General features: G+C 43.1%; 1 protein-coding gene across 1 annotated transcript; it reads left to right on the forward strand.

The window, feature by feature from the left end:
• Nucleotides 1–9,447: 9,447 nt before the first annotated feature.
• On the forward strand, nt 9,448–10,547 carry LOC110503430 (olfactory receptor 52D1-like). The gene has a single exon (XM_036961563.2). It carries the CDS (start codon nt 9,501–9,503, stop codon nt 10,545–10,547), a length of 1,047 nt encoding a protein of 348 aa, XP_036817458.2. The 5' UTR covers nt 9,448–9,500.
• The last annotated feature ends 1,060 nt before the right edge of the window (nt 10,548–11,607 follow it).

An 11,607-nucleotide genomic window follows, 5' to 3' on the forward strand; every position in this document is an offset into this window, starting at 1 on the left:
GCCATTATTTTGGCAATGGATGACAATGCCTCTATCCATCGGCCAATGAGTGGTTTGATGAGCATGAAAACAATGTAAGCTACACGCCATGGCCGTCTCAGTCACCAGATCTCAACGCAATTGAGTCTGTTTGGCACTAGCTCAAAAACCATTAGCACGAATTTCATTAACAAGGAAGTACGACGTTACAAATCTTTTCCCGAGATGTGAGATAATTAACTTGCTATCTGTAGTATCGTATAGCTTTGGAATCGAGACATTACGTACTTTCGAGGGCACCTTTCTCGACGTATACACTGACTTTGAGAAGCGACTGCATGACGATTAGCTTAACAACTGCGTGACGCAGCATGACAACGTGAACGCGATTGGTCGACAGTCTGCTGGGGGTGGGGCTTTGTACGTTCCTTCAATCATTGAATTCCTATCTCCTTTCTATAATATCTCTGACAACGGGCACCATGCAATGCACCCTGGACTAAAGAGGCAGACAAATAGGACGTGTTGCTAGACCCTCTGTTAAATTACACATTTCTCCAGGTAGAAATATTGCAAAAACATTTGATCAATGGCTCCTACGAGAGAAGACATCCTTGAGAGTTATGACATCCGCCAGTATTGAAATCTGACGTGTGTGATAGACGTTTTAACGATCTAGAAGTCGTGTTCCAATTAACTTCCAGTGTAGTGAGAGAGACTTTACCACAGTGCTACGTCATACCGGACAGATTTCTGCCTGTTTGAAAACGCCAATAACTCAGATACACATGAAATGACCCAGGGAATCAATAGAACATCCCTCAGAAAAACAAAAACAATATCGAATTCAAAATGGGTGAACGTTTCCTTTAAAGAATTATCCAATCCTTGTTGAGATCGGATATTATGCGCAGCGCAAGACAAGACATAGGACAATGTCTCAAACAATCACATTTCTGAAATCCTTCCGGGATAAATTCCAGCTAAACTTGGAGTTAGGCCTCCCTACTTATAGAAATCTTGCTGCTCATGAAGAGTTACAAAAGTAAGTATATAGCTGTACAGTCATGGCCAAAAGTTTTGAGAATGACACAAATATTAATTTTCACAAAGTTTGCTGCTTCAGTGTCTTTAGATATTGTTGTCAGATGTTACTATGGAATACTGAAGTATAATTACAAGCATTTCATAAGTGTCAAAGGCTTTTATTGACAATTACATGAAGTTGATGCAAAGAGTCAATATTTGCAGTGTTGACCCTTCTTTTTCAAGACCTCTGCAATCCGCCCTGGCATGCTGATGGCAGCCCATTCTTGCATAATCAATGCTTGGAGTTTGTCAGAATTTGTTGGTTTTTGTTTGTCCACCCGCCTCTTGAGGATTGACCACAAGTTCTCAATGGGATCTGGTCTGGGGAGTTTCCTGGCCATGGACCCAAAATATTGATGTTTTGTTCCTTGAGCCACTTAGTTATCAGTTTTGCCTTATGGCAAGATGCTCCATCAGGCTCACCAAGACCAAGACGGTCCTGGCGCTTGCTGGACTTTCTTGGGCGCCCTGAAGCCTTCTTCACAACAATTGAACCGCTCTCCTTGAAATTCTTGATGATCCGATAAATGGTTGATTTAGGTCCAATCTTACTGGCAGCAATATTCGTGCCTGTGAAGCCCTTTTTGTGCAAAGCAATGATGACGGCACGTGTTTCCTTGCAGGCAACCATGGTTGACAGAGTAAGGACAATGATTCCAAGCACCACCCTCCTTTTGAAGCTTCCAGTCTGTTTTTCGAACTCAATCAGTATGACAGAGTGATCTCCAGCCTTGTCCTCGTCAACACTCACACCTGTGTTAACGGGAGAATCACTGACATGATGTCAGCTGGTCCTTTTGTGGCAGGGCTGAAATGAAGTGGAAATGTTTTTTGGGGAATCAGTTAATTTGCATGGCAAAGGGGGACTTTGCAATTAATTGCAATTCATCTGATCACTCTTCATAACATTCTGAAGTATATGCAAATTGCCATCATACAAACTGAGGCAGCAGTTTTTGTGTCATTCTCAAAACTTTTGGCCACGACTGTATTAGCCTGAAAAATGTAAGGTAATTTTGTCACACTTGTGAGGCTCTCGAGTCTAAATGCTTATTAGTTGCTCATTCAACATATTTGCAGCTATCTCACTCAATCCCCTTTTAAAAGTCTCCCATCCTAACTGTTTTTCCATTCCCTGAGACCATCCAGAAATGTTTCCTTGGCCACATATTCCAGATATTCATAAAACAGCCACACTTGTGGTCCCTCGTTTCTGCATCACCAAATTTTACGCAAGAAAAAAAGAATGGGCTAGGTGCAGCTGGTGCTCTTAAATTAGCTCATTCAGTGCAGTGGAATGAAGAGATGTAGTGCTAACTGAGCATCAATCTGCCACTTCTCACAGAGGTTCTTCTTTAGTAAAGTTAGATAAAAGCTGAATCAATGTCTTAGAAGATCACATAATGATTAATTAGTAGTCTACATAACATCACCAAATATAATAGCATTGTAGATCAAGCTGATCCTAACGGTTATAGGCCAATTTCTATGTTGCCCTGTTTATCAAAAGTATTGGAAAAACTTGTCCATAATCAACTGATTGGCTTTCTTGATGTCTATAGTATTCTCTCTGGTATGCATCTGGTTTCCGCTCAGGTTATGGATGTGTTACTGCAACCTTAAAGGTCCTCAATGATGTCACCATTGCCCTTGATTCTGAGCAATGTTATGCTGCTATTTTTATTGACTTGGCCAAAGGTTTTGATACGGTAGACCATTCCGTTCTATCATAACACAAGGCGAGACCCAGATGCAGACACAGGAGGCAGATGGTTGGAGTCTTACAATGTTAAAAAATCAAATAGGCAAGAGAATAGTAGTGGACAGGCAAAAGATCAAAACCAGATCAGAGTCCAGGAGGTACAGAGTGGCAGAAAGGCTCGTGGTCAAGGCAGGCACAATGGTCAGGCAGGGTCAAAACCGGGAGGACTAGAACAAGAAAATAGCAAAGGAAGGAGTACGGGAAAAAATGCTGGTTGACTTGGAACATACAAGATGAACTGGCACAGAGAGACAGGAAACACAGGGATAAATACAAAATAAGCGGCACCTGGAGCGGGTGGAGACAATAACGAGGACAGGTGAAACTGATCAGGGTGTTTGATTTGATTTGATCAGGGTGTGACAATTCTTGTGGGCCGGCTAAGGAGTATTGGTGTCTCTGAGGGGTCTTTGGCCTAGTTTGCTAACTACCTCTCTCAAAGAGTGCAGTGTATGAAGTCAGAATATCTGCTGTCTCAGACACTGCCTGTCACCAAGGGAGTACCCCAAGGCTCGATCCTAGGCCCCACACTCTTCTCAATTTACATCAACAACATAGCTCAGGCAGTAGGAAGCTCCCTTCTCCATTTTTTGCAGATGATACAGTCTTATACTAAGCTGGCTCTTCCCCGGATTTTGTGTTAAACACTCTACATCAAAGCTTTCTTAGTGTCCAACCAGCTTTCTCTGCCATTAACCTTGTTCTGAACACCTACAAATCAAAGGTCATGTGGTTTGGCAAGAAGAATGCCCCTCTCCCCACCGGTGTGATTACTACCTCTGAGGGTTTAGACCTTGAGGTAGTCACCTCATACAAGTACTTGGGAGTATGACTAGACGGCACACTGTCCTTGTCTCAGCACATATCAAAGTTGCAGGCTAAAGTTAAATCTAGACTTGGTTTCCTCTATCATAATCGCTCCTCTTTCACCCCAGGCGGTTAGAACCAAAAATCTCAAATTTGGACTAAGGACACATTTCCACCGGTCTAATGTCCATTGCTTGTGTTTCTTGTCCCATGCAAGTCTCTTATTCGTATTGGTTTCCTTTAGTAGTGGTTTCTTTGCTGCAATTTGAACATGAAGACCTGATTCACGCAGTCTCCTCTGAACAGTTGATGTTGAGATGTGTCTGTTACTTGAACTGTGAGGACAGACACTTGGAGATGAGAAGCAAGTACAGGGAACATTTAGTAAACACGGACATGAAACAGAACACGGACAGTGTCTGGACAGGGAAAACAAAACAACAATAATTCTGACACAGGGATGAAACAGAGGAACAGACAGATATAGGAGAGGCAATCAAAATGTAAAGGAGTCCAGGTGAGTCCAATGAGCGCTGATGCACGTAATGACGGTGACAGGTGTGAGAGAGGGGGCGCGGGAGGGGGAGCGGGAGCAGGCATGACAGTACCCCCCCTCTCTAGGGGAAGTGGGAGCCTGATGAGCCGGCTGAGGCATGACGTGGGGTGGGAGCTTGACAATCTGGCTGATGCATGGGAGCCTGACAAACCTGCTGAGGCATGATGTAGGGTGGGAGCCTGCCGAGCAAACCCAGGCACGGAAACCTCTCGAGCCAGCTAATCTGTGGAAGCCCGATGAGCCAACTGAGGCACCCCCAGTTCCATCGGAGGCAGCACCCGGTCCCGACGTCACTAATGATGGTGACAGGTATGTAACAGATGTGAAACATGACGATCCTGTTGAGGTGTAAAAGCCTGACGATCCCGCTGAGGCGTGGGAGCCTGACGAGCCGGCTGAGGTGTGGAAGCCTGACGAGCCGGCTGAGGCATGACGTGGGGTGGGATGGAGCCACAGGGTCTCCTGACCCCTCCTGTCTCAGCCTCCAGTATTTATGCTGCAGTAGTTTTTGTGTCGGGGGGCTAGGGTCAGTTTGTTATATCTGGAGTACTTCTCATGTCCTATCCGGTGTCCTGTGTGAATTTAAGTATGCTCTCTCTAATTCTCTCTTTCTCTCTTTCTTTCTCTCTCTCGGAGGACCTGAACCCTAGGACCATGCCTCAGGACTACCTGACATGATGACTCCTTGCTGTCCCCAGTCCACCTGGCCGTGCTGCTGCTCCAGTTTCAACTGTTCTGCCTGTGATTATTATTATTTGACCATGCTGGTCATTTATGAACATTTGAACATCTTGGCCATGTTCTGTTACAATCTCCACCCGGCACAGCCAGAAGAGGATTGGCCACCCCACATACCCTGGTTCCTCTCTAGATTTCTTCCTAGGTTTTGGCCTTTCTAGGGAGTTTTTCCTAGCCACCGTGCTTCTACACCCGCATTGTTTGCTGTTTGGGGTTTTAGGCTGGGTTTCTGTACAGCAATTTGAGATATCAGCTGATGTACGAAGAGCTATATAAATACATTTGATTTGATTTGATTTGGTGGTAGCCGGCCGAGCAAACCCAGGCACGGAAACCTCTCGAGCCAGCTGATCTGTGGAAGCCCAAATGAGCCAACTAAGGCACCCCCAGTTCCATCGGCGGCAGCACCCGGTCCCGACGTCACCAAAAAAAACAAAAAACAAATCAAACTCTCTGATGCTTCCAACTTTGGTGTCAGCATTTTATGTGGACAGACGCTTGGTGACGAGAAGCAAGTACAGGGAACATTTAATAAACACGGACATGAAACAGAACCAGGACCGTGTCTGGACAGGGAAAACAAAACAACAATAATGCTGACATGGGGATGAAACAGAACCAGGTCCGTGTCTGGACAGGGGAAACAAAACAACAATAATGCTGACATGGGGATGAAACAGAACCAGGACCGTGTCTGGACAGGGAAAACAAAACAACAATAATGCTGACATGGGGATGAAACAGAGGAACAGGCAGATATAGGGAAGGCAATCAAAACGTGATGGAGTCTAAGTGAATCCAATGAGCGCTGATGCACGTAATGATGGTGACAGGTGTGCGTAATGATGAGCCGCTTGGCGCCCTCGAGCGCCAGAGAGAGGGAGCGGGAGCAGGTGTGACATTAACAACTTATTTGGGCTGCAATTTCTGAGGCTGTTAACTAATGAACGTATCCTCTGCAGCAGAGGCAACTCTGGGTTTTCCTTTCCTGTGGCGGTCTGCATGAGAGCCAGTTTCATCATAGCTCTTGATGGTTTTTGTGGCTGAACTTGAAGAAACGTTCAAAGTTCTTGAACTTTTCCAGATTGACTGACCTTCATGTCTTAAAGTAATGACTGTCGTTTCTCTTTGCTTATTTGAGCTGTTCTTGCCATAATATAGACTTGTTTTTTTTTAACCAAAAAGGGCTATCTTCTGTATACCAACCCTACCTTGTCACAACACAACTGATTGGCTCAAATGCATTAAGAAGGAAATCAATTCCAGAAATGAACTTTTAACAAGGCACACCTGTTAATTGAAATGCATTCCAGGTGACTACCTCATGAAGCTGGTTGAGAGAATGCCAAAAGTGTGAAAAACTGTCATCAAGGCAAAGGCTGGCTACTTTGAAGATCTCAAATATAAAATATATTTTGATTGGTTTAATTCTAGAACTAATTGGTCTTAACTACCTCACAACCAACACAACTCAACTCATGCTAGAACTAATTGGTCATAACTACCTCACAACCAACACAACTCAACTCATTCTAGAACTAATTGGTCGTAACTACCTCACAACCAACACAACTCAACTCATTCTAGAACTAATTGGTCGTAACTACCTCACAACCAACACAACTCATTCTAGAACTAATTGGTCGTAACTACCTCACAACCAACACAACTCATTCTAGAACTAATTGGTCGTAACTACCTCACAACCAACACAACTCATTCTAGAACTAATTGGTCATAACTACCTCACAACCAACACAACTCATTCTAGAACTAATTGGTCGTAACTACCTCACAACCAACACAACTCATTCTAGAACTAATTGGTCGTAACTACCTCACAACCAACACAACTCATTCTAGAACTAATTGGTCGTAACTACCTCACAACCAACACAACTCAACTCATTCTAGAACTAATTGGTCGTAACTACCTCACAACCAACACAACTCATTCTAGAACTAATTGGTCGTAACTACCTCACAACCAACACAACTCATTCTAGAACTAATTGGTCGTAACTACCTCACAACCAACACAACTCATTCTAGAACTAATTGGTCGTAACTACCTCACAACCAACACAACTCATTCTAGAACTAATTGGTCGTAACTACCTCACAACCAACACAACTCATTCTAGAACTAATTGGTCGTAACTACCTCACAACCAACACAACTCATTCTAGAACTAATTGGTCGTAACTACCTCACATCCAACACAACTCATTCTAGAACTAATTGACACCAACATGTTTTTTTGTTTGTTGGTGTAATATGTTGTCTTTGTTGGTTTTCTGGGTAAATCTCATTTTGTATATCATGCACAGTAAAATGTAGAGGATAGCATTCATTCTAGTGTTAGTACACATGACATTATTCAAAACCGCTCTGTACATCCTCAGTCTTGTTAGTGAACGCAATACGTTCGCATCTGTCCGTCAGGACATGCTGTCCAGCCCCTGGCTTCACCTTGGGATTCTAATGAGAACTGTGTGTACTCACCTATTTTGGCCCAAATATCACGTCATCACAACATGCTGTTGGTACACAATGTTTTGGCCAGTATGATTGGACTCCTGTGTGGACATCTGTATTACAGCAATGGCCCAACGCTCTACCAGGGGACGGGAGGGTTAGGATTAGGGACAGGAGGGAAGGGTATTTAAGGGTTAGGGTTAGAAGGAGATTTAAGCAGGAGTCAAAGTGGGAGGTGAAGAGTTGCTGAAGGAATAATGAGGGAGAAATGTGTTTTCACATAAGATAAACTTGAACCTGTAATACTTATCATATTCTCCTGTCACGTATTCAGAGCCTCCTACCCCCTAACCCCATCTGGTATTCAGAGCCTCCTACCCCCTAACCCCATCTGGTATTCAGAGCCTCCTACCCCCTAACCCCATCTGGTATTCAGAGCCTCCTACCCCCTAACCCCATCTGGTATTCAGAGCCTCCTACCCCCTAACCCCATCTGGTATTCAGAGCCTCCTACCCCCTAACCCCATCTGGTATTCAGAGCCTCCTACCCCCTAACCCCGTCTGGTATTCAGAGCCTCTCCAGTGTTCTACAGCACAGGTAGGTCTCCTTAGCCTTACCCCTTTCCCTTCCCTTATCCTCACCCCCTACCCCTGGTCATGTTGATGACGGTGCTTTGCTTCATATGTTAACATGTATCTGTTCTTGTGGGTAAGTCTTTTATGACCTGATATTTCCCTTTTTTTCACTGTGTTCTGTTATTTTGGATCTGCATTGCGTCACTGTGTTCTGTTATTTTGGATCTGCATTGCGTCACTGTGTGTTCTGTTGTTTTGGATCTGCATTGCGTCACTGTGTGTTCTGTTGTTTTGGATCTGCATTGCGTCACTGTGTTCTGTTATTTTGGATCTGCATTGCGTCACTGTGTGTTCTGTTATTTTGGATCTGCATTGCGTCACTGTGTGTTCTGTTATTTTGGATCTGCATTGCGTCACTGTGTTCTGTTGTTTTGGATCTGCATTGCGTCACTGTGTGTTCTGTTGTTTTGGATCTGCATTGCGTCACTGTGTGTTCTGTTATTTTGGATCTGCATTGCGTCACTGTGTTCTGTTGTTTTGGATCTGCATTGCGTCACTGTGTGTTCTGTTGTTTTGGATCTGCATTGCGTCACTGTGTGTTCTGTTATTTTGGATCTGCATTGCGTCACTGTGTGTTCTGTTATTTTGGATCTGCATTGCGTCACTGTGTTCTGTTATTTTGGATCTGCATTGCGTCACTGTGTGTTCTGTTATTTTGGATCTGCATTGCGTCACTGTGTGTTCTGCTGTTTTGGATCTGCATTGCGTCACTGTGTGTTCTGTTATTTTGGATCTGCATTGCGTCACTGTGTGTTCTGTTATTTTGGATCTGCATTGCGTCACTGTGTTCTGTTGTTTTGGATCTGCATTGCGTCACTGTGTGTTCTGTTGTTTTGGATCTGCATTGCGTCACTGTGTGTTCTGTTATTTTGGATCTGCATTGCGTCACTGTGTGTTCTGTTATTTTGGATCTGCATTGCGTCACTGTGTTCTGTTGTTTTGGATCTGCATTGCGTCACTGTGTGTTCTGTTGTTTTGGATCTGCATTGCGTCACTGTGTGTTCTGTTGTTTTGGATCTGCATTGCGTCACTGTGTGTTCTGTTATTTTGGATCTGCATTGCGTCACTGTGTTCTGTTGTTTTGGATCTGCATTGCGTCACTGTGTGTTCTGTTGTTTTGGATCTGCATTGCGTCACTGTGTGTTCTGTTGTTTTGGATCTGCATTGCGTCACTGTGTTCTGTTGTTTTGGATCTGCATTGCGTCACTGTGTGTTCTGTTATTTTGGATCTGCATTGCGTCACTGTGTGTTCTGTTATTTTGGATCTGCATTGCGTCACTGTGTGTTCTGCTGTTTTGGATCTGCATTGCGTCACTGTGTGTTCTGTTATTTTGGATCTGCATTGCGTCACTGTGTGTTCTGCTGTTTTGGATCTGCATTGCGTCACTGTGTGTTCTGTTGTTTCGGATCGGCACCGCGTCACTGTGTGTTGTCGATTTATAAAAGCCGATGTAATGAAGGTACAATATAACTTCTTCTTGCAACAAACTGTCATTCTAGTGAAAGTGTGTTTTCTTTGTGATTCATCCATCGTAGTGACTTGTGGTTCTGAGGTTGGCATGGAAAGCTCCCCAAGCAACGTCTCTCACCAAACCCTCTACCTGAATGGATTCGGCAGTCTTCTACACTATCGTCCTCTTCTCTTCGCCCCTCTCTGTTTGGTTTTTGTTTACTCTCTAGTTGCTAACTCTGCTCTTATTCTAGTGATTACCAAACAACACACGTTACACGCTCCTATGTATATCCTTATAGGAGCCATATCGGCTCTGGGCATTGCTGTGCCTGTGATGTTTGTACCCAGGACGCTGGTTAGTTTCCTATCTAACATTAACTTGATTTCCAGAGAGGAATGTCTTGTTCAGATGTTTTGCATTCATTACTGTGCCTGTTTTCAATCCACTATCTTACTGGGGATGGCTATAGATCGTTACGTCGCTATCTGTCTTCCTCTGAGATACAACGACTATATCAACGTGACTCATTCTCTTATTTTCAACGCGGTGTTTGTGATTCGAAACACTGTTGTGATTATTGTGATGGTTGGTTTGATAATACCGCTTAAATTTTGCAAGTCCAATACGATGTACCATTGTTTTTGTGAGCACACATCAGTGGTAAGTCTGGCTTGTGGTAACGTTTCCAGAAACTACATAGCCGGTATAGTGGCCTTCTGCATACCGACTACCGACTGTATATTCATAGTGTATTCCTATGTGCTCATCTTTATGGCTATATTGAAATCACCATCAGGAGATTCGCGGCAGAAGGCCATTGATACCTGCAGTACTCATATCATGGTTATTTGTGTTGCTTATTTAAGTGCAATGACAGCGTTCATTGGCTATAGGGTGAACGCTGTCCCTCCTGATTTCCGCGTGTTTATTAGTCTGATGTATCTTCTAGTTCCTGGCTGTTTTAATCCTGTCATATACGGTTATAGAACTAAAGAGATTAGAGTTCACTTGCTTAAGTATTTTACATGTAATAAAATAGACTTGTGATAATTGACTTGTGTTGTACTGAATACAATAAACCATGTTGTACTTGGAAATATATATTTTTTTAAATTTAAATGTATGTCTGTTTCAAACCTTGTTATTCATCTTTATGTGGGATCAGTTGAGTCTGATGTTCAGAGTGATGCAAGTAGCCTTGCACGAGTCTTTTTTTCTTGTGCGAAGCGGCTCGCAGGAACAGGAGCCTATTTCCTGTTTCTGTAACGGGTGGTGCTTGATGTTCAGTTACACCACCCGGACAGGATGCTAGAGCCGCAGGGCCTTACCCACCAAATCTATCTCCTTAATGCTAAGTGCCAAGCAGAAACAGATTGTACCATTTTTACAGTCTTGGGTTTGACTTGGCCCCCGGGGATCGAACTCCCAACTTTTTAATATCAGAGAGGACACTCTGACTATAAGAACACTGAGTTGGTACTTAAGAGTGATAGGTTGTTTTTCAATGTTTGAGTTTAAACTGCAAATGGAAGAGAAGACAACACTGCTCCTCAGACTCTCTCGTGTTACCGCCTGTCTTTTAAAGGGGCAGGTGAACATTTGTCTTATCTTTTGATATTTTCGTTAAAAGTCTCAGTTTACAATAAATTTGAAAAAAAAATGAAATTACACAATATAGCACATTACTTCTTATGAGTGATACATTTAAGTGTATTTTTTTAATTTTTTTTTAGAAACATTACAAAGCATACTCATCTGTTTTGGGGTTTTGTTTGTGTAAATTTAGCGTCAAAAAATATTTGGACTCGTAAACAAATCGAAGTGACTTTGGGTTAGGGAAAGATATACACGAAGATTGTGCACGCATAATTTAAACATCTAATTACAACGTGAAACGGTTTCACATATACCTGAATGACATCTGACAACAAAATCAGAGCACATTTTTCTATTCAATCCGCCAGCTAGACTAAAGTTCCTTTAAGAAAAAAAATAAAGTTATTCTTAAACTACATCAGAATAAGCTTCCTTTATATGTGAAGATCTGTGGACAAAGACACAGGACAGGACAGGAAGACTGTGGTTTATGATCAAACTCACAGAAAAG

This window comes from Oncorhynchus mykiss, chromosome 24 (genome assembly GCF_057628025.1).
Source record: "Oncorhynchus mykiss isolate SJ-2025 chromosome 24, ASM5762802v1, whole genome shotgun sequence".
In the NCBI taxonomy this organism is placed as follows: Eukaryota; Metazoa; Chordata; class Actinopteri; order Salmoniformes; family Salmonidae; genus Oncorhynchus; species Oncorhynchus mykiss.

Excerpts from the sequence above, each read along its gene's own strand:
- LOC110503430 (XM_036961563.2), top strand. The coding sequence starts at position 9,501 with ATGAAGGTACAATATAACTTCTTCTTGCAACAAACTGTCATTCTAGTG.